General features: G+C 44.8%; 1 protein-coding gene across 2 annotated transcripts in view; it reads left to right on the top strand.

Annotated features, from left to right (window-relative positions):
* The window catches only part of CORO6 (coronin 6), a 258,150-nt gene that overhangs the window by 220,988 nt on the left and 13,965 nt on the right, over positions 1-23,197 (top strand). For both annotated transcript variants that reach the window (XM_063955951.1, XM_063955952.1), the window contains 3 exons: positions 10,783-10,902; positions 15,587-15,691; positions 17,753-17,898. In XM_063955951.1, the coding sequence (XP_063812021.1) occupies positions 10,783-10,902; positions 15,587-15,691; positions 17,753-17,898 (371 nt within the window). The remainder of the gene's footprint in view (positions 1-10,782; positions 10,903-15,586; positions 15,692-17,752; positions 17,899-23,197) is intronic.

The following is a 23,197-nucleotide window of genomic DNA, read 5'->3' as shown; positions in this document are numbered from 1 at the left end:
CGACCTCCACCCGGGAGAGTGGGGACTTCACCCAGAAGTCTTCCACATGATTGTGAACCGTTGGGAAAAACCAAAGGTGGACATGATGGCGTCCCGCCTCAACAAAAAACTAGACAGGTATTGCGCCAGGTCAAGGGACCCTCAGGCAATAGCTGTGGACGCTCTGGTAACACCGTGGGTGTACCAGTCAGTGTATGTGTTCCCTCCTCTGCCTCTCATACCCAAGGTACTGAGAATCATAAGAAGGAGAGGAGTAAGGACTATACTCGTGGCTCCGGATTGGCCAAGAAGGACTTGGTACCCGGAACTTCAAGAGATGCTCACAGAGGAACCGTGGCCTCTACCTCTAAGAAGGGATCTGCTCCAGCAGGGACCCTGTCTGTTCCAAGACTTACCGCGGCTGCGTTTGACGGCATGGCGGTTGAACGCCGGATCCTGAAGGAAAAAGGCATTCCGGATGAAGTCATCCCTACCCTGATCAAAGCCAGGAAGGATGTAACCGCACAACATTATCACCGTATTTGGCGTAAATATGTTGCGTGGTGCGAGGCCAGGAAGGCCCCTACAGAGGAATTTCAACTGGGTCGTTTCCTGCAATTCCTGCAAACAGGACTGTCTATGGGCCTAAAATTAGGGTCCATTAAGGTTCAAATTTCGGCCCTGTCGATTTTCTTCCAGTAAGAACTGGCTTCAGTTCCTGAAGTTCAGACGTTTGTCAAGGGGGTACTGCATATACAACCTCCTTTTGTGCCTCCAGTGGCACCTTGGGATCTCAATGTAGTTTTGGGGTTCCTAAAATCACATGGTTTGAACCACTCACCACTGTGGACTTAAAATATCTCACATGGAAAGTGGTAATGCTGTTGGCCCTGGCTTCAGCCAGGCGTGTCTCAGAATTGGCGGCTTTATCCTATAAAAGCCCTTACCTAATTTTTCATACGGACAGGGCAGAATTGAGAACTCGTCCTCAATTTCTCCCTAAGGTGGTTTCAGCGTTTCACCTGAACCAGCCTATTGTGGTACCTGCGGCTACTAGGGACTTGGAGGACTCCAAGTTGCTGGACGTAGTCAGGGCCCTGAAAATATATGTTTCCAGGACGGCTGGAGTCAGGAAATCTGACTCGCTGTTTATCCTGTATGCACCCAACAAGCTGGGTGCTCCTGCTTCTAAGCAGACTATTGCTCGTTGGATTTGTAGTACAATTCAGCTTGCACATTCTGTGGCAGGCCTGCCACAGCCAAAATCTGTGAAAGCCCATTCCACAAGGAAGGTGGGCTCATCTTGGGCGGCTGCCCGAGGGGTCTCGGCGTTACAACTTTGCCGAGCAGCTACTTGGTCAGGGGCAAACACGTTTGCTAAATTCTACAAATTTGATACCCTGGCTGAGGAGGACCTGGAGTTCTCTCATTCGGTGCTGCAGAGTCATCCGCACTCTCCCGCCCGTTTGAGAGCTTTGGTATAATCCCCATGGTCCTTACGGAGTTCCCAGCATCCACTAGGACGTCAGAGAAAATAAGAATTTACTTACCGATAATTCTATTTCTCGTAGTCCGTAGTGGATGCTGGGCGCCCATCCCAAGTGCGGATTGTCTGCAATACTTGTACATAGTTATTGTTACAAAAATCGGGTTATTATTGTTGTGAGCCATCTTTCCAGAGGCTCCTCTGTTATCATGCTGTTAACTGGGTTCAGATCACAGGTTTTACGGTGTGATTGGTGTGGCTGGTATGAGTCTTACCCGGGATTCAAAATCCTTCCTTATTGTGTACGCTCGTCCGGGCACAGTATCCTAACTGAGGCTTGGAGGAGGGTCATAGGGGGAGGAGCCAGTGCACACCAGGTAGTCCTAAAGCTTTACTTTTGTGCCCAGTCTCCTGCGGAGCCGCTATTCCCCATGGTCCTTACGGAGTTCCCAGCATCCACTACGGACTACGAGAAATAGAATTATCGGTAAGTAAATTCTTATTATCTGCCCCCCCTGCAGTGCACATGGGGGGTCATTCCGAGTTGTTCGCTCGTTGCCGATTTTCGCAACGGAGCGATTAAGGCAAAAATGCGCATGCGCATGGTACGCAGTGCGCATGCGGTTAGTATTTTAGCTCAAAACTTAGTAGATTTACTCACGTCTGAACGAAGAATTTTCATCGTTGAAGTGATCGGAGTGTGATTGACAGGAAGTGGGTGTTTCTGGGCGGAAACTGGCCGTTTTCTGGGAGTGTGCGGAAAAGCGCAGGCGTGACAGGGAAAAACGCGGGAGTGTCTGGAGAAACGGAAGAGTGGCTGGCCGAACGCAGGGCGTGTTTGTGACGTCAAACCAGGAACGAAACGGCCTGAGCTGATCGCAATCTGTGAGTAGGTCTGGAGCTACTCAGAAACTGCTAAGAATTTTCTATTCGCAATTCTGCTAATCTTTCATTCGCAATTCTGCTATTCTAAGATACACTCCCAGAGGGCGGCGGCCTAGCGTGTGCAATGTTGCTAAAAGCAGCTAGCGAGCGAACAACTCGGAATGACCCCCATGGTTTTGCCCAATTGCTAACAAATTTGCTGCTGCGATCAACTCAGAATTACCCCCCTTGCGCCTTCACTGCAGCCCTGTATTTTAGACCTCAATGACACATCTTAAAGCTAGTCCTATAGATCAAGTCCTCCACAGTTCATACAGTTTTAAATGTAAAATGACATGGGAAAATAATCAGTAGATTCACAATAATACAGTATATCCCAGCTAGATTATTACTTTATAAAACCTGGCCAATACGGTCCAGGCCCTTTACACTTGTGTGTCAGCACTTCTGGAGCGTGTGATATTAGGAATGTGCTGGTTTCAGAGCTGTGCACATGCAGAGACCATGCAGTTTCAATACAGTAGGCAGCGCTCTATTCAGCTGCATGCGTGGTGTATCATACAAGTGTGCGAATAAACAACAAAAGTGCAATTCATTATAGAGGCATATGTTTACATACGTCTGTATGAACTGACTAGTTATATACAGTATACTGTATTTTAGGAAATAATTAGCCATAAAGTGTCCCATGGCCAAGGGACATATCTTAGTCTAGCATTTACACTTACCAATACAGTGTAAAAGTTTAGCATTCACTTATTAATTCCTCTTAATTCATCCCTGTCTGGTAGCCCCCTCTCTTCATACCAGTATTCTTACCACACACCATGTCATAGCAGCTCCATATAGAGGACAACAATAAAAATAAACAATCTAATAGTACTTACCTGAGTGTGAATAAATCTCAATGTGCAGTGCTCGCTAGTGTGACACTAACCTTCATGCATGTCTGTGTTTTCAACTTGCTGTGGGTGACTTAACCTGCTAACCCAACAAACTAGGAGAAAAGTGGGGCACACGAAGGAGCTCGGCCAATCAAGTCCATTTTTATGTCCGATGGCAAAATATTCACTACCGGTTTCAGCAAGATGAGTGAGCGGCAGCTGGCGCTGTGGGATCCGGTATGAGAAGGTGTTCTGCATGTTTATTTACTTTACCTATCTGTATGTGATATTATTATATTTATACTAACTTCCTGAGGTCTGCAGCGATACGAAGGTGACCATTTGGAATACAATTATGTGTAATGAAGAACAATAGGCTCTAATGCCCGTAAACTGCTGGTCAATATATTGGTAGAAATTGGGCACAATTTGGAGTTATGATGGCCACAAAATAAACTGCAAGTTTATATTTCAGGGAAGGTGGCATAACAACAATTGTATATGCAGAACCTATAGACTAGCCATGTATACAGTACGTCAATGGCAAATATCATAATAAAATACTACAGACTGTTCTTAATAACACAACCTCAAAGATTGATTTTTCATTTTGATAACAAAAATTATACTTGTACACCATTTTCCTATACTAATTCAACTTAAAGGAATAACATCCTCCTAAGTAAAATAAAGATACTGTATAAAAATGAATTTTTATATTAACCCGCACACACACTTTACCTGTCACTGTGGGGTCATCATTTCTGATTAACAAGACAGCATGTGGCAGCTTTATTGATCTTTAAAGGCAGTACAAGATACCAGGAAAATGAGGCTGCCTTCATGGTTTTCAGCGATTTCAAAGCTGAGAAATATAAGTGAGAAAGGGCAAACTTAAGAAAATCATTGAGAATTTTACTTGTTAGAGCAGTGACATAAATTCATAGGTGAATTACTTCAGGACTCCTATAGGTTTAGGCAGGCAGTGTCTGGAAAAATACAGCTACCAAAATTTTTTTTAAAGTTTAGAAAACCCCTAAGAACTGGCATCAGTGATAGTTTATATGCACTTGGTTAAAAATACGAGTTGGGTGCGGGATCCCGACAGTTAGGATGCCGACAGTCAGAATTCCGACACTTTTTGTAAGGTAAGCTAACCCTACTCCTTACCCTCCCCCTAACCCTATACCTTCCTACCAGCAGCCTAACCCTCAACCTCCCGTTTTGGATTTGGCATCAGGATTCTCAGCGGTGTCGGTATTCCGGTGCCGGAGTTCTGACTGCCGGCACCATGTACGTCGGGATGTCAACTACATCCCAAAAATACAAAGTGTAATTTTACAACTTCTAAAATTTATTTGTCTTGGTTGATGAGAAAGTAACACACTTTTCGTACAGTATATATACTAAATCATTGCTTAGTGTAAGACAGGACCTTGTCACCTACTGTATTGTGATAACTGGCATTCCAGTTATGTATGAAACTGATGTCAATTGTAACTGGTGTCTTCAAATGTATTTCCCTTATCTGGTAGCTGAAATTCTGTATGTTAGTGTCACAAATCTAAAATATTATTAATAGTGAGTTTATTCTTTTGTGGATTTTGATCTAAAGACTCATTGATACCGCTATGCAGCATTGATTCATGTTTTGGATATAAAACCTTAGGTTAGAGACCCATGCTCCATGGTAAAAATAAGATTTTACTTACCGATAAATCTATTTCTCGTAGTCCGTAGTGGATGCTGGGACTCTGTCAGGACCATGGGGAATAGCGGCTCCGCAGGAGACAGGGCACAAAATTTAAAAGTTTGACCACTAGGTGGTGTGTACTGGCTCCTCCCCCTATGACCCTCCTCCAAGCCTCAGTTAGGATACTGTGCCCGGACGAGCGTACACAATAAGGAAGGATTTTGAATCCCGGGTAAGACTCAAACCAGCCACACCAATCACACCGTACAACTTGTGATCTAAACCCAGTTAACAGTATGATAACGTAGGAGCCTCTGAAAAGATGGCTCACAACAATAAACAACCCGATTTTTTTGTAACAATAACTATGTACAAGTATTGCAGACAATCCGCACTTGGGATGGGCGCCCAGCATCCACTACGGACTACGAGAAATAGATTTATCGGTAAGTAAAATCTTATTTTCTCTGACGTCCTAGTGGATGCTGGGACTCCGTCAGGACCATGGGGATTATACCAAAGCTCCCAAACGGGCGGGAGAGTGCGGATGACTCTGCAGCACCGAATGAGAGAACTCCAGGTCCTCCTTAGCCAGGGTATCAAATTTGTAGAATTTTACAAACGTGTTCTCCCCTGACCACGTAGCTGCTCGGCAGAGTTGTAATGCCGAGACCCCTCGGGCAGCCGCCCAAGATGAGCCCACCTTCCTTGTGGAGTGGGCCTTGACAGATTTAGGCTGTGGCAAGCCTGCCACAGAATGTGCCAGTTGAATTGTGCTACAAATCCAACGAGCAATCGTCTGCTTAGAAGCAGGAGCACCCAGCTTGTTGGGTGCATATAGTATAAACAGCGAGTCAGATTTTCTGACTCCAGCCGTCCTTGAAATATATATTTTCAATGCTCTGACAACGTCCAGCAACTTGGAATCCTCCAAATCGCTAGTAGCCGCAGGCACCACAATAGGCTGGTTCAGGTGAAACGCTGATACCACCTTAGGCAGAAAATGAGGACGCGTCCTCAATTCTGCCCTGTCCGAATGGAAAATCAGATATGGGCTTTTATATGATAAAGCTGCCAATTCTGACACTCTCCTGGCTGAAGCCAGAGCCAGTAGCATGGTTACTTTCCATGTAAGATATTTCAAATCTACCGATTTGAGTGGCTCAAACCAATGGGATTTGAGAAAATCCAAAACTACATTGAGATCCCACGGTGCCACTGGGGGCACAACCGGGGGCTGTATATGTAGTACTCCTTTTACAAAAGTCTGAACTTCAGGAACTGAAGCCAATTCTTTCTGGAAGAATATCGACAGGGCCGAAATTTGAACCTTAATGGACCCTAATTTGAGGCCCATAGATAATCCTGTTTGCAGGAAATGTAGGAATCGACCCAGTTGAAATTCCTCTGTCGGGGCCTTCCTGGCCTCACACCATGCAACATATTTTCTCCAAATGCGGTGATAATGTTGTGCAGTCACCTCCTTCCTGGCTTTGACCAGGGTAGGGATGACCTCTTCCGGAATGCCTTTTTCCCTTAGGATCCGGCGTTCAACCGCCATGCCGTCAAACGCAGCCGCGGTAAGTCTTGGAATAGACACGGTCCCTGCTGAAGCAGGTCCCTTCTTAGAGGTAGAGGCCACGGATCTTCCGTGAGCATCTCCTGAAGTTCCGGGTTCCAAGTCCTTCTTGGCCAGTCCGGAGCCACGAGTATCATTCTTACTCCCCTTTGCCGTATAATTCTCAGTACCTTGGGTATGAGAGGCAGAGGAGGGAACATTGAGGCGGGACGCCATCATGTCCACCATTGGTCTTTCCCAATGGACCACAATCATGTGGAAGACTTCTGGATGAAGTCCCCACTCTCCCGGGTGAAGATCGTGTCTGCTGAGGAAGTCTGCTTCCCAGTTGTCCACTCCCGGAATGAACACTGCTGACAGTGCTATCACATGATTTTCCGCCCAGCGAAGAATCCTTGCAGCTTCTGCCATTGCCCTCCTGCTTCTTGTGCCGCCCTGTCTGTTTACGTGGGCGACTGCCGTGATGTTGTCCGACTGGATCAACACCGGCTGACCCTGAAGCAGAGGTTTTGCCAGGCTTAGAGCATTGTAGATTGCTCTTAGCTCCAGTATATTTATGTGAAGAGACGTTTCCAGGCTTGACCACACGCCCTGGAAGTTTCTTCCTCGTGTGACCGCTCCCCAGCCTCTCAGGCTGGCATCCGTGGTCACTAGGACCCAGTTCTGTATGCCGAATCTGCGGCCCTCTAACAGATGAGTACTCTGCAACCACCATAGCAGAGAGACCCTTGTCCTTGTCGACAATTTTATCCGCTGATGCATCTGCAGATGCGATCCGGACCATTTGTCTAGCAGATCCCACTGAAAAATTCGTGCATGGAATCTGCCGAATGGAATCGCTTCGTAAGAAGCCACCATTTTTCCCAGGACTCTTGTGCATTGATGCACAGACACTGTCCCTGGTTTTAGGAGGTTCCTGACTAGTTCGGATAACTCCCTGGCTTTCTCCTCCGGAAGAAATACCTTTTTCTGAACAGTGTCCAGAATCATCCCTAGGAACAGCAGACGTGTCGTCGGGATCAGTTGGGATTTTGGAAAATTCAGAATCCACCCGTGCTGTTGGAGCACTACTTGAGTTAGTGCTACTCCGACCTCCAGCTGTTCTCTGGATCTTGCCCTTATCAGGAGATCGTCCAAGTAAGGGATAATTAATACGCCTTCTCTTCGAAGAAGAATCATCATTTCGGCCATTACCTTGGTAAAGACCCTGGGTGCCGTGGACAATCCAAACGGCAGCGTCTGAAACTGATAATGACAGTTTTGTACCACGAACCTGAGGTACCCTTGGTGTGAAGGGCAAATTGGGACATGAAGGTAAGCATCCTTGATGTCCAAGGACACCATAAAATCCCCCTCTTCCAGATTCGCTATCACTGCTCTGAGTGACTCCATCTTGAACTTGAATTTTTGTATGTACAGGTTCAGAGATTTCAGATTTAGAATAGGTCTTACCGAGCCGTCCGGCTTCGGTACCACAAATAGCGTGGAGTAATACCCCTTTCCCTGTTGTAGAAGGGGTACCTTGACTATCACCTGCTGAGAAAACAGCTTGTGAATGGCTTCCAATACCGTCGCCCTGTCGGAGGGAGACGTTGGCAAAGCAGACTTTAGGAACCGGCGAGGGGGAGACTTCTCGAATTCCAACCTGTAACCCTGAGATACTACCTGCAGGATCCAGGGGTCCACCTGCGAGTGAGCCCACTGTGCGCTGAAATTCTTGAGGCGACCCCCCACCGCCCCTGAGTCCGCTTGTAAGGTTCCAGCGTCATGCTGAGGCCTTTGCAGAAGCCGGGGAGGACTTCTGCTCCTGGGAAGGGGCTGCTTGGTGCAGTCTCTTACCCTTTCCTTTGCCTCGGGGCAAATATGAATGTCCTTTTGCTCGCTTGTTCTTATAGGAACGAAAGGACTGCGGCTGAAAAGACTGCGGCTTTTTCTGTTGGGAGGGGACTTGAGGTAAAAAGGTGGACTTCCCGGCTGTTGCCGTGGCTACCAAATCCGATAGACCGACCCCAAATAATTCCTCTCCTTTATACGGCAATACTTCCATATGCCGTTTGGAATCCGCATCGCCTGACCACTGTCGTGTCCATAGACTTCTTCTGGCAGATATGGACATCGCACTTACTCTTGATGCCAGAGTGCAGATATCTCTCTGTGCATCTCGCATATAAAGGAACGCATCCTTTAATTGCTCTATAGTCAATAAAATACTGTCCCTATCCAGGGTATCAATATTTTCAGTCAGGGAATCCGACCAAGCCACCCCAGCACTGCACATCCAGGCTGAGGCGATTGCTGGTCGCAGTATAACACCAGTATGTGTGTATATACTTTTTAGAGTATTTTCCAGCCTCCTATCAGCTGGATCCTTGAGGGCGGCCGTATCAGGAGACGGTAACGCCACTTGTTTGGATAAACGTGTGAGCGCCTTGTCCACCCTAGGGGGTGTTTCCCAGCGCGCCCTAACCTCTGGCGGGAAAGGGTATAATGCCAATAACTTCTTTGAAATTAGCAGTTTTTTATCAGGGGTAACCCACGCTTCATCACACACGTCATTCAATTCCTCTGATTCAGGAAAAACTACAGGTAGTTTTTTCAGACCCCACATAATACCCCTTTTTGTGGTACTTGCAGTATCAGAGATATGCAAAGCCTCCTTCATTGCCGTGATCATATAACGTGTGGCCCTACTGGAAAATACGTTTGTTTCTTCACCGTCGACACTGGATTCAGTGTCAGTGTCTGGGTCTGTGTCGACCGACTGAGGTAAAGGGCGTTTTACAGCCCCTGACGGTGTCTGAGACGCCTGGACAGGTACTAACTGGTTTGCCGTCTGTCTCATGTCGTCAACCGACTTTTGTAGCGTGCTGACACTATCCCGTAATTCCATAAACAAAGCCATCCATTCTGGTGTCGACTCCCTAGGGGGTGACATCACCATTACAGGCAATTGCTCCGCCTCCACACCAACATCGTCCTCATACATGTCGACACACACGTACCGACACACAGCAGACACACAGGGAATGCTCTGATAGAAGACAGGACCCCACTAGCCCTTTGGGGAGACAGAGGGAGAGTTTGCCAGCACACACCCAAGCGCTATAAATATATATAGGGACAACCTTAATAAGTGTGTTCCCTTTATAGCAGCTCAAATATTATAAATATCGCCAATAAGTGCCCCCCCTCTCTGTTTTTACCCTGTTTCTGTAGTGCAGTGCAGGGGAGAGTCCTGGGAGCCTTCCTCGCAGCGGAGCTGGGCAGGAAAATGGCGCTGTGTGCTGAGGAGAATAGGCCCCGCCCCCTTTTCGGCGGGCTTCTTCTCCCGGTTTTTTTGGAACCTGGCAGGGGTTAAATACATCCATATAGCCCCAGGGGCTATATGTGATATATTTTAGCAAGAATAGGTATATTACATTGCTGCCCAGGGCGCCCCCCCCAGCGCCCTGCACCCTCAGTGACCGCTGGTGTGAAGTGTGCGGAGAGCAATGGCGCACAGCTGCAGTGCTGTGCGCTACCTCATGAAGACTGAGACGTCTTCTGCCGCCGGTTTCTGGACCTCTTCTCTATTCGGCATCTGCAAGGGGGTCGGCGGCGCGGCTCCGGTGACCCATCCAGGCTGTACCTGTGATCGTCCCTCTGGAGCTAGTGTCCAGTAGCCTAAGAAGCAAATCCATCCTGCACGCAGGTGAGTTCACTTCTTCTCCCCTAAGTCCCTCGTTGCAGTGAGCCTGTTGCCAGCAGGACTCACTGAAAATAAAAAACCTAACAAACTTTTTCTAAGCAGCTCTTTAGGAGAGCCACCTAGATTGCACCCTGCTCGGACGGGCACAAAAACCTAACTGAGGCTTGGAGGAGGGTCATAGGGGGAGGAGCCAGTACACACCACCTAGTGGTCAAACTTTTAAATTTTGTGCCCTGTCTCCTGCGGAGCCGCTATTCCCCATGGTCCTGACGGAGTCCCAGCATCCACTAGGACGTCAGAGAAATAGGGAACATTAGCTAACTGTGGGCTCCAACCTGTTTTTGATTGATGCCCACTCAGTCTCAACACAATGGACAGTTTGTTTTGGCAGAGTGACCAGCAGTTTATAGGTCCATGACAGGTCTATGGAACACTCCATCCAGGGTCACCTTGGTAACTAGAGCTGCCGAAAACTAGGAGCCAGTAACACACTGTCTTATGCCTCGTGCCAGGACATTAAGCCTTTGTGTCTATAAACATGTTATGACCAGTTTGTTTTCCACTTTACCTCCCCCTTCACTTTCACAGGAGAAACTTACCCCCCATGAGGGGATGAGACCAATGCGAGCCATCTTTACCAGAGATGGAAATATCTTTACAACGGGCTTTACACGGATGAGTCAGAGAGAACTGGGCTTATGGGACCCGGTAATGGCAGACATGATAAGTCCAGGAATTGTTATTGCTATTGTCACTGTTTCCAAAGCATAAGACATAGATGATACCTATTTTCTGCTGGTTATTTGTAAGCACGGGCATAAAGTAGGGGCCCAGAGGGAGCTGTGGTACTGAGGAGACTCTGCTCTCATCTATCAGTTTAATTTTGAATGCTTCTACTAATTGGAGAGACTCATGTCCTCATGTATAAAAATAATTCACTTTTCTCAAGCACCGACCAGCACAATCCTTTATGTGCCGTGAGGTGGGGTTCTGCTTGTGTTAAAGCCCTGGACGTACATATTGTTTTGTTGTAGGTGACTTTTTCAGTAATGACCCTTAAACCCACCACTCCAATGGGTGAGAAGAACAGAGGTCTCTCATTTTCAGTTGTACATGACTCTTTTAAGAATTAAAATCCGTGACAAGAAGAAATGATACCACAGTTACTGTAGGTTTCTGATTTGTTTTGCCGCTCTCCATGCCAAGGTCAGATATTTATAAACCACAATAGATTTTGTTTCACCTCAAATTTTTTCATATTCCCATAATCATTATATGAGCATTAGTCAGCCCATGCTATTATACAGTCATCACTATAAACACAAATAGTTAGAAGGCAACCAGGGAGGTTGCAGGGTGTAGCTAGTAGTAGGAATGTTTAGTAGATGAGATTCCGCTACTGTCAGTACTAGACATTCCAAATTCTAAAACTGTCCTTATGCTTACAGTAGATAATATCATTGCAAATCCTGGCTTCAGAATGCATGGTGTCCACATTTATCTCAGGTCATGCAGCAATGCATGTTGGGTATGACAAAGTTAACAGGATAACAGTAGGAAAAAATGGTTATTGAGGTGAATATTGAAGTACTAACTAAGTTAACTAATATAGTGTGATGTTGTATCAAAAATTTTGCTTAACATGTAAAATTACTTTTCTTACTTTTTTTTGTCGGTCACAAAATACCAGGATTAAAAAGGCAACCAGTCAGTTGTTACCTATCATTTTATAGAATGTACTTTATAAATGCTAAGTAGAAGTTGAATGGTTACTATGGGCATCTTATCCGCTTGTAGAATTCTCTACTCTTTAGGAGGCTTTATACATCGACCCTTATGCTGGGGGGGTCAATTAGCCAATGAGAGGGGGTAGAGAGTGCTGCTGACAGTCATTGTCATCATTACCATCATTACCTTACATATAAGTCCCTGTGTGTTGTTGCATTTACTTAAATACGCCTTTAGAATACTTGGCCTAGGCTTGCCCTCCCTGTTTTGCTCGCTTGCGCTCTCTCTCCGAGCACAAGGAGATTATATGCAGTAAAGCTATAAATGAGTCCCTATTTTATTGGTGCAAATGTGCATTTTGCAAATGCATGTAAAGAAATCAATGACTGCAAGCCAGTCTGTTATGCAAAACATTCCAAGAATACATTTTATATTATTGTGAATTTTTTAAGTATCTCTTAAGTAAAAGCTCTTCTTTCTGAATATATTATTACAAGTAATGATTTGCCGTAAGTGGCTGTCTTTTCTACAATGTAGAGGGAAGCCCACCTTTCTCAGAGTATCATTTACTACTACCCTGTTGGCGCCCAACAGAGTTCAGGCCATCTCTGAATATATCTTTCAGACATGTAACTCTGTAAGTAAATTGGAATGCAGTGACTCATGCAGATCATGTCATTGAAATTAAAGGGAATCATTTATTTACTTATTATTATCCAAGTTTTTTTTTTCTGATCTCAGCGTTCATATATCAAAGTACTCCTTATGGTGCCAACGCTGATGTAGTTACAGGAACTGTTCCAGAGATTACTTGTACTTTGTTAGGCTGCATCACAAATAATAAAATAATAATCTGAACAGTATCACAAAAAAGAGAAAAAATGAATATATAAAAATGTTCCCCTGCAGTGTATATGCTGTGACTGATCTTGAGCAGTTGTGCCTCTTTTCATAGGGAGTGTAGAGATTTACTGGGTGTAATGGAATGTTACAGTGACAGCCAGCAGGCCAAACAGAGGATGGAATCACTAGAACCAGCTAACGGTATCGGTATGAATGGTCGACCATGTTATAGTCGACAGTCATTAGGTCGACCACTATTGGTCGATATTGGCATGGTCGACATGGACAAATGGTCGACACATGAAAATGGTCGACACATGAGAAAGGTTGATATGAGTTTAACTTTTTTGGTGTCGTTTTCTGCGTAAAGTGACGGGGAACTCCAATTAGTGCACCGCGTCCCCTCGCACGGCTCGCTTCGCTCGCCATGCTTCGGGCAAGGTGCCTCGCTCCACTACCGCTGCACTCGGCACAGATTACTGTTCCCAATCGTAGTCCACGTGGATTGTAAAGTATGGAAAAGTTCCCCAAAAGATTTTTTTTAAAAAAAACTCATGTTGACCTTATCACGTGTCGCCCATTTTCAGGTGTCGACCATGTGTCCATGTCGACCATGTCAATGTCGACCAATAGTGCCCGACCTAATGACTGTCGACCATCCAAACCAGAGGTTCTCAAACTCGGTCCTCGGGGGCACACACAGTGCATGTTTTGCAGGTAACCCAGCAGGTGCACAGGTGTATTAATTACTCACTGACACATTTTAAAAGGTCCACAGGTGGAGCTAATTATTTCACTTGCGATTCTGTGAGGAGACCTGCAAAATATGCACTGTGTGTGCCCCCGAGGACCGAGTTTGAGAACCTCTGATCCAAACGGATACCCCAGCTAACCATGTTTTGCACCCTCTAGCAGCCCCATTTCTATTACAACTTATGTTATTCATTACTTATTTATTGAGTTATTTATAAATCGCACATATTACACAGCACTGTATTTAGTCATTCACATCAAACCCTTGCTGAACCGAAGTATAAAAGTATATGAAGACGCTATAGACTCCACCTTGCTTAGACTCCACCTTAGACTCTATTCTGACAGACAAAATCTTGGTTGGCAGCAGGTAATCCCGCTGCGTCCAGGTTATGCATGGTGACACAGTCAGAGGCAGGTGACGGAGTGGTCAGTATTCCAGGTACAGGTTCAGGACATGTCACAGACAGAGAGTGGTTAGTATTGCAGGTAGCTGTTCAGAAGAGCAGGAGACAGGAGGGTAAATACACAGCACCTATAACCAGCATGGGTACTGGCACACATACATTTCTGCTGTTTAAGCCTCCTCTTCTGGGCTCACTTGATCAACTTCACTGACAGTTCTGCTGGCCAGAGTTTGCCCTAGCAGAGACAAGATTGCGGTGAAGCCCATTTGAGTCCACCACTCCAGTCTCTTCTTTTGTACAAATACAAAATTTAGCAGCCTTTTTATTTATCAAGTGGCAGTAACAATGGTTTTATTTTTTATCATAGCAGTAAAAACTCTGTTAATGTATAAAACATTGCAGAAGCTGAGTGACACAAAGTTACCTCGCCTAACCTGGCCTGTAGCGATATGGTGTAAGTTAGATTCTGGGGCCTGTCTCAGGGTGCAGCGTTGCGTGGCAAGCCCCATGCACAGAGGAACTTAAAGACTTAACAAAAGAAATAACATAGTTAAAAATATATAAATAATACAAAATACCGCTGCACAATTACAGAAACAACCTGCTTTATTGCGATCGCCCCAGGGGCGCATGCGTAGCGCTCGTCCTGCGCACACACCTGCAGTTTCTGCACGGGGGGGCGCATGAAAATGCGCCTCTGTCTGTCAATCAGGCAGAGGCGGTTGTGGAGCGTGGGGGGGGGGGGGTGCAGAGCTCCGTTTCCAGGGCCAAGACGGAGTGTTGCGGTGGGCAGTGAAGTGCGAACGGGGGCGTGGCGGGGGGGGGGGGGGGGGGGGGGCTTGACCGCGATGGCTGCATGACGTCACACGCAGCCGCTGCGATGGGGAACATGGCTGCGGGCCTCCTGCATGCGCAGCTGAGCTGCGCCGGGAGGAGCATCACTAATTTCTATGATGAAGCAGAAATTGCGATGTGATTGCAATTTCTGCTTCATCAAGGGGGAGGCAGCGTTCAGCATGCTGGCAAAAGGATTGCAAATTTATTCAAATAAAACTTGTTTTCAGTAATATTCTTCTGGTATTGGTGTCATGAAATGTCGATAGTAGTAGAAGTGTTTAGTGGGAAGCTACCTATCACCAGCTATGGCTCAGAAGCAGTACTGTCCCTGGCGTTAGCTCCTTGGTATATTATATGAATCCCAGTAGAATATGGATGTGCACCTACTGTATGTATATACTGGGCAACCAAGTAGGCACATTTGCTCTACAAAAGGAGAGATTGTCTACATTTATGCACTTTTGTAAATGACACATACTGTATTTGACTGTGCATGTTTTTGAAAACTTTTACTGTCCAATGCAGTTAGTATTCTAGGATGGTCAGTAACTACTGTAATGTGATCAACATTCCTGGACTTGATTGTGACCTAGTGCATGAATTATTGTGTGCAATGCTCTTTTATTAGCACTTTACAACTTTTGTTCACTATTGCTTTTAAAAATATTATTAACATAATTTTGCAGAACATTTGCACTAAAGACACCTTGATAAATTAGCACTAATGTGTTCTCAGACTGAGTGATGCAGCTTATCACAGTGCTTAGCAGGTGTGTGCACAGGATTTGTACTGACAGAACCTCTCTCCTGTCTGTTGAATGTAGAGTAACTTTGAGGAACCCATTGCTCTACAAGAGATGGACACTAGTAATGGGGTCCTGCTGCCATTCTATGACCCTGATTCCAGCATAGTCTACCTCTGTGGCAAGGTACAGTAAGTAATACTATGACATTGCTTTGAAAATATTAGAGGGACCTTTTATCATCCAACACAATTTTCCCCTGATAGCTATAATATTTTATTGACGCATCTGCGTTTGCGAAACTGAAAATATTTTTAGGGTTGACTGCAAAAGTATCAATGCATGGTCTCTCAGAGGCCACCTGCCTGCCGCCCACTCACAGCGGAAAGTGGTTGGTCTGGATGGCCAATTATCCAATTTGCACTAAATCACATAATTCTGGCCCCACCCCCCACTTCACAACAGTAATCAGAGTATTGTGTAGCAGAGGATGGGCCACAATAATGCAATCGTGTCCCTATGCTACGCTCATTTTGCCATGTCATGCCCTCAGTGTCATCCACTATGCTGCACCATGCCCCAGCCCACATAGCCTGAGGGGGCAGACAGGAAGTATGCAAGTATGCATCAGTGTTATATATATTCAGTATTATATATATTTTTACTTGATCAATTCTTGTCATTTATGCTCTGCTGTCTTCATTGCATTCTGCTGACTCAACCATTAGAGAATGTCTAATTGAAGTGTTCTACAACTGAAGCTCATATTATTACATAACAGTTTCATCTTCAAATAATATTAGCAAAAGAGATATGCATAAAAATATGCTGTTCACCCTACTGTGAATTATTCTAACTTATATATTGCTGATCATATTGCACAGCATTGAATCACCTAAGACACCATCGGCTGGCTGCGTGACCCTGTAGGGTCATGCATGCTGGCCACCACAGGTCCTAACAAGAGGCCAGGAAATCTCCATCTTCTGATGGAGATCCTGGTGTCTGTTCTCTCCTAAGCAGAGGTGACATGCCTCCATTTTGGGAAACTGCTGCCGTTGTCACCCCCTCCCCGCCCCTAAACAGCTGCAGATTGTCAGTCTACTGATGTCTGCAGATATAGTGCGTCCAACGACGCAGGGCCCGTACTACACATGTGTAAAGTGCAGAACATCAGTACTTTGCGTCGTGCCACAGATCTGTCAGGGTCTGAATCAGGCCTATGGTGCACTAACTGTTCTAATCGTGGAGGTCATGGGCAAATAGATTGATAGAATAGAAACAGGGAAACATGGTGCACTATTGTATTCTCAAATACAGAGGTTATCCCTTGTGCTGGGTACTTTGTGAGGAACAGGCACAGGAATACTAATTCTTACCCACATTGTCAATGTTAGACAGTGAGGCCAGTATTGATAGTAGAGCATCATTCACTGAATGCTGGGCCAGCAGCCAAAGCCTTATAAAAATCATTTATAAGTATTGGTGTGTGGGGGACTAGGTCACCTAGAAGTAAAGCAGGAACTGGACCTCAACTCAAATATCAATGTCATGTGTAATACTTATACAGTACATAAGACACAAGTGTCTGAATGCCTGGCTGCAGCATTCTTCTCTACTGTGTAAAACCATTTGGACATAAAATATAAAAACACAAGCAGGTGATATGTGAGAGAAGGTAACCTAGGGCCCGATTCAGACCTGATCACTGCTGTGCATTTTCTCACAGTGGGCGATTATCGATTGACTGCGCATGTATATCCACTGCAATACGCACGCACGTCAAGAGACAAGAACAGGCATCGCAATCAGCGACAAACTAGTGCGAAAATTTTGATCACACAGCCAATCGCAAGCTGATTGAGAAAACTGACCGTTTTCTGGGTGTATCAGGGAAAACGCAGGCGTTTTTTTGGGCGGGTGTGTGACATCAGCTCTGGCCCCGATCAGCCTGTTTGTATCGCACTGTAGGAGTAAGTCCTGGGCTGCTCACACACTGCACACAGTGGAAAAATCATTCGATGGTGAGTGAGGTGCGAATGGATTTGCAGGTGTCCGCTGACTGGGGGACATTTTCGCACGGCGTACACATGTGATCGCACACTTGCACGGGCAAATTTACACTCCCCTTGGGCGGCGACGATCTGATCACAGGACAACAAAATTAGCAGCACAGCGATCAGGTCTGAATTAGGCCCTTAGTTGTAGAGATGTATTATTTATGTATGAAACATCATTTTGTTTTAGGGCGACAGCAGTATCCGTTACTTTGAGATAACATCAGAGCCACCCTATGTCCATTACTTGAGTACCTTCAGCAGCAAAGAACCCCAAAGAGGAATGGGTTTCATGCCCAAGAGAGGCTTGGATGTCAGTAAATGTGAAATAGCCAGGTAAGCAAAGATGGTCACAGACTAGCAGTATGTTTGGAAAACAACCCGTATCCTGGATGCACTTCTCCTTTTGGTTCAATTAATATGATTTATCTAGTCTCCCTAATTTTAAATTATTTAATTGATAAGTGAATATATGATAGATCTCTTTTTCAGATGAGCCAATACAATACAATACTTTGGCAAACACAATAAAAGTCTTACGGGCCTAATTCTGAGTGATCGCAGCAGCAATTTTGTTAGCAGTTGGGCAAAACCATGTGCACTGCGGGGGGGGGGGCAGATATAACATGTGCAGAGAGAGTTAGATTTGGGTGTGGTGTGTTCAATCTGCAATCTAATTTGCAGTGTAAAAATAAAGCAGCCAGTATTTACCCTGCACAGAAATAAAAAAACCCACCCAAATCTAACTCTCTCTGCAAATGTTATATCTGCCACACCTGCAGTGCACATGGTTTTGCCCAACTGCTAAAAAATTTCCTGCTGCGATCAACTTGGAATTACCCCCATGGTTTTGCCTAATTGCTAACAAACTTGCTGCTGCGATCAACTTAGAATTACCCCCTATGTGTAGACAGGGGCGGATTTTTGCCTTTGCAGGATGCAGTGCAGAATTTTTGTTTGAGACCTTTGACCTTTAGAAAAATCTAGCTTGCAGGAAGAGCGTGGTACACAATGCTGACATTCTGAATGTCAACATGTATGGGAGGTTGACATGTGAAATGTCGACATTCACTATGTCAACATAACCAGAATCAACATTATGGATGTCAGCAGTAGACATGTTGACCGTCCAAATTTCTATTTGTAAGGTGAGTATCGCTAAGCCTAAACCTAGCCCTAAAATCATGGACATATCTTCTGTCAACATACCAGCAAGACACCTGGGTATTACCTTACCACACATTAATTAGCAAAGCTAAATAACACTTTGGACTTTAATATGTTATATGCAAAACTTTATTACACAGCACAGCAATACTAAGCTCTAATAGAGAGTTTCCCAACCTCAATCCTCAAAGCACAGGAACGGTCCAGGTTTTAAGTTCTATGTTTCTATTTAAGGTTCAAAAAGGGTTGCGATTACCTAAAGGATAAAAAAAAATGGGTAGACTAGATGGGCCAAGTGGTTCTTATCTGCCGTCAAATTCTATGTTTCTAAGTTTAGCCATACTTGAGCACAGTTGAATTAATTTGTATCTCAGTTATTTTGATTTAAGCATCTGTGGATATTCTTAAAACCTGGACTGTTAGTGTGCACTGAGGACCAAGATTGGGAAACACTGCTCTAATACATGCTATATAAAGTTACCATAACTTGCAATGTATATAACGTTGCACACTCATAGTTCTAGTATGTCCGTATTAATGGTTTTAGGACTTAAGGTGCGTACACACTGGCCCATATATCGCAGATCCGTCGGGCAGTGTCTATGAGCGATATGTCTGTGAACACCATCGTTCACAGAAATATCGCGTCGGCCTTGCAACACAGCCGACGGCCAATATATCTAGCGATAGATTGTCGCATCTTGCTGTGTGAACAGGCAGTCAGACTACTGCCTGTACACTTGCTGCAGACGTCAATGGTGATTGACAGCACAACTGGGCGGGCGCATGTAAATGCCCGTCCAGTTCTTGACATCAGTCCCGACGGATCGGGCAGTGTGTATGCACAACACACTGCCCGGTCCGTCTGTAGATATATCTGCAGACCAATTGATCTGCAAATATATCTAGAGGTGTGTACCCATCATTACTCAGAATTCTTTTTACTTTCTTCAGGTTTTTACAATAGCAAACACATCAACAATATCTCCAGCTGAAACGTTTGCTACCATTTCACTCTTCATGCACCCTTGTCTGTTTTAGTTCACTTTTTACTCTGCTGAAAGTTGATAACCAAATATGTAATTACAACATGCATTATAGGCTGCAGTGGCTACACTTTGGACGGAATAATTAGAATGAAATACAAGGTTGAGTATCCCTTATCCAAAATTGTATAATGAGAATATATTAAATTACACCATCATATTAAATTGTGCTAATAGAACTACCATTAAAATTGAAGGTATCTGTACTATAGCTCTGCACTAGAAGGTCTACAGTCAATAGGTCTACCACTAATGGTAGACATGCATTAGGTCAAAAGGGTCAAAATGTCGACATGTAAAAGGTAGACAGTAGGAAAGGTTGACAGGGTCAAAAGGTCAACATGACAATGGTCGACACACACATATGGTAAACATACGTTTTTTTCAAGTTTTTCATACTTTGCCATCCACATGGACCATGATTGGGAATAGTAACCTGTGGCAAGCGCAGCGAAGCACCTTGCCTGAAGCTGCGAAGGGACGCAGGACACTAATAGGGCTTATTTGTGCAGAAATGGGACAAAATACCCCCCAAAAAACAATTGAGTCAATCTTTTTTTGTGTCAACCTTTTGACCCTATCGACCTTTTGATCCTGTCGACCTTTCCAACTGTCTACCTATTCTTTGTTGACCTTTTAACCCTGTCGACCTAATGCATGTCTACCATTAGTGGTAGACCTATTGACTGTAGACCTTTTTAGTGTAGATCTAAAAATCCACAACCATAATGTAAATGCATCATGTTATAATTCCCCCATCCTGTTTATATACTCATTAGTTTGTGCTCTTCTTGTCCAGTAGTTAACTTGCCTTAAGGGCCGTACTGACAGGGAGATTTCCCCAGAGATGTGTGCTGGGCGGTCTAGCACAGACTGCTCAGCACACATCTCTCCCCCGCTCAGCACAGCGCAATGTGCTGAGCGAGGGGGGGACGGACACAGGGTGAAAGCGATGAAATGAGCGTCCTAGCGGTGAAATGAGCGACCTGCTAGGTTGTGCCTGCATGCAGACCAATCTAGCACCAGCGATTGCGACGCGCGGGACTGTGCATCGCTGTCGCCAGCACCCCTACACATAGATCGATGTTCTAAGCAATCTAGTCAGATTGCTTAGAAATTAGCTGAACATCGCTCCGTGTGTACCCTCCTTTACCTTCTTCTTTATCTTTACTCTCCTCTCTTCTGTCAGATAAGCTTCTCTCTTGTGTCTGATAACACCACAACATCATTACATTACATTACAGTTGCATCACCGCTGGAACAGCACCTGCCGCCAGGGAGAAGAGGTCCAGGTGCCTCAGCAGACCTTACCCTTCATCACACAGTGCTAGACCTGGAGTCCATTGTGGTCTGACTTCATTACCTTCCCTCCACTGCACAGCTTGCAGTGGGGAGTGCTAATATCTCACAGTACTAAAGGAGGAGACTGCTTGGCCCATTCTAGGTCCAGCACTGTTTGAGCAGAGGCTCCCAGAGCAGTAGCAGCCTGATATTTTTATACAACATATTTTTCAATTGAATTTGCATTTCTGTATTATCTTACTTCATCCCTCAGAAGAAAGAACAAACATTCTAATTAGAAAATGTTGTGCACTTCTGATGCTTTGAGTGCCTAGACCTAAAGCCTGGCCTACAAATAGAGCATTTATTTTAACAAAACATCATTAACTTTGCTAGAGCAACAGAGAGACATGGGGGTAATTTAATAAAGTAGTTTTATGAAAAGTTTTTCATCCATTGCTGTAAAGGCCTAGAGATTATCAAATTGCCTGTACACTGTAAATTAACAAAACCAATCTATTAAGTTTCTAATGTGTTAGGACAAAAAGATCACAAAAATAATTATTTTAGGAATCACACTGGATACCAGAATAAAAAGGACTTCACCAAAGCGTGTGTTAGGATACAATGAAGTTCAAAAGTTTTAAAGAACTTTCAAAGTTACTTCAGAAGCTGAGGCAATTTGGCTGACTCACACCTATTGGAGAGAGAACATTTCTGGAACACCCAGTCATTTCCTAAGGCCCCCATACACTGTGACTAGAGCAAGGAGCGCATGCAATACCCCTTCAACTCCCCTCCAGCCGCCAGCACCTCCTGAACTCACGATATTGTGAGTCCAGCGCACCTTCACTCACGATGTGCTAACGTTAGATCGCATGAGATCGAACGTTAAGCACCCTCATCACAAGCGACAGGGCCAGATCTTACCTACTCCAGGTAAGATCTGAAAGGCCCTTCTTTCGACCCCTAGGAGTGCGCATCAGATCGTAATTGTAATTGGACCACACGCGATCTGGTCCACTTACTCGCGATACGTCGGCCCAATGCACAATGTCGCTCTAGTGTATGGGGGCCTTTATACTGCTTAAGCTGGATACACTCAGATATATATACAGTTCAACCAATCTGTAGATATATCTGTCGATGGTAGTTGTTCATACACACAGAAAGATGCACCAATATATATGCAGATATACTGGCCATCTGCTATGCTGTACATCAGATGCAATATATCTGTGAAAGACGTCGTTCCCAGACATATTGAATGTACACACCTGCAGATCAGCAAAATATATATTGGCAGATCAATTGATTGGCCAATATATCTGCCAGTGTGTACCCACAGTCTCTGTGTTTCAGTATAAGGAGAACAGCACCTTATCATGTGTGATATGCATGTCAAAGTGAAAAGAACACCGGTAAAGCTAACTACACATTATGCAATTATTCACACTATACAATTATTGGGTCGATTTGCCAATAATTGGGACATCGGCCTGATTTATTGGACAGTGTGTACAAACGATCGTTTCTGCGTTTTGCCGATAATTCTGGAAAATCTTGCCCATACACACACGAGCGATCAATTTTGCGATGTCGTCCTAACTAAAAATCTTGGACACATTCTCCCGATATCTAGCAGTGTGTGTGCATTCTCAATAATCTGCCCATATTTCCTATGTTTATCTGTCACTATGTCATCATCCTTGTGGGCGGACATATGAAAATGCAGTGTCATGTGAAGAAAACTGGTAACTGAAGAAAAAATCCTCAAGTTTATAGCTCAGATATTGGTGCATACAATTTCCTGAAAATGGTTGGATTTTTGGACCGACCAAAAATAAATCTGACAGCGTGTACCTAGCTTTATTTGTACGACATACAGACCAACCACCCTACTGTTCCTGAGCCAGGGGGAGTTGGAAGCCACAGCTGCAGGACATTATTTCTGTGGTGGGATAATGCAGATGTAACAGCAATGTAAATAAGCAGTAGAGAAAACAAAAGAGGGAGAAAATCCTTATGCGTGAAAAGATCAATGGGCATTTGAGAGAAAGTATGGTGTGGAGACGTTGATCACCCAGACTGGGCCATTGGAGCATTCTCCATTTCAATTATTAAATGTTTAATAGAATAGG

Source organism: Pseudophryne corroboree, chromosome 2 (assembly GCF_028390025.1).
Source record: "Pseudophryne corroboree isolate aPseCor3 chromosome 2, aPseCor3.hap2, whole genome shotgun sequence".
Lineage (NCBI taxonomy): Eukaryota > Metazoa > Chordata > Amphibia > Anura > Myobatrachidae > Pseudophryne > Pseudophryne corroboree.
Note: the sequence above shows the minus strand (reverse complement) of the source record. Positions and strands in the feature narration are given on the sequence as shown.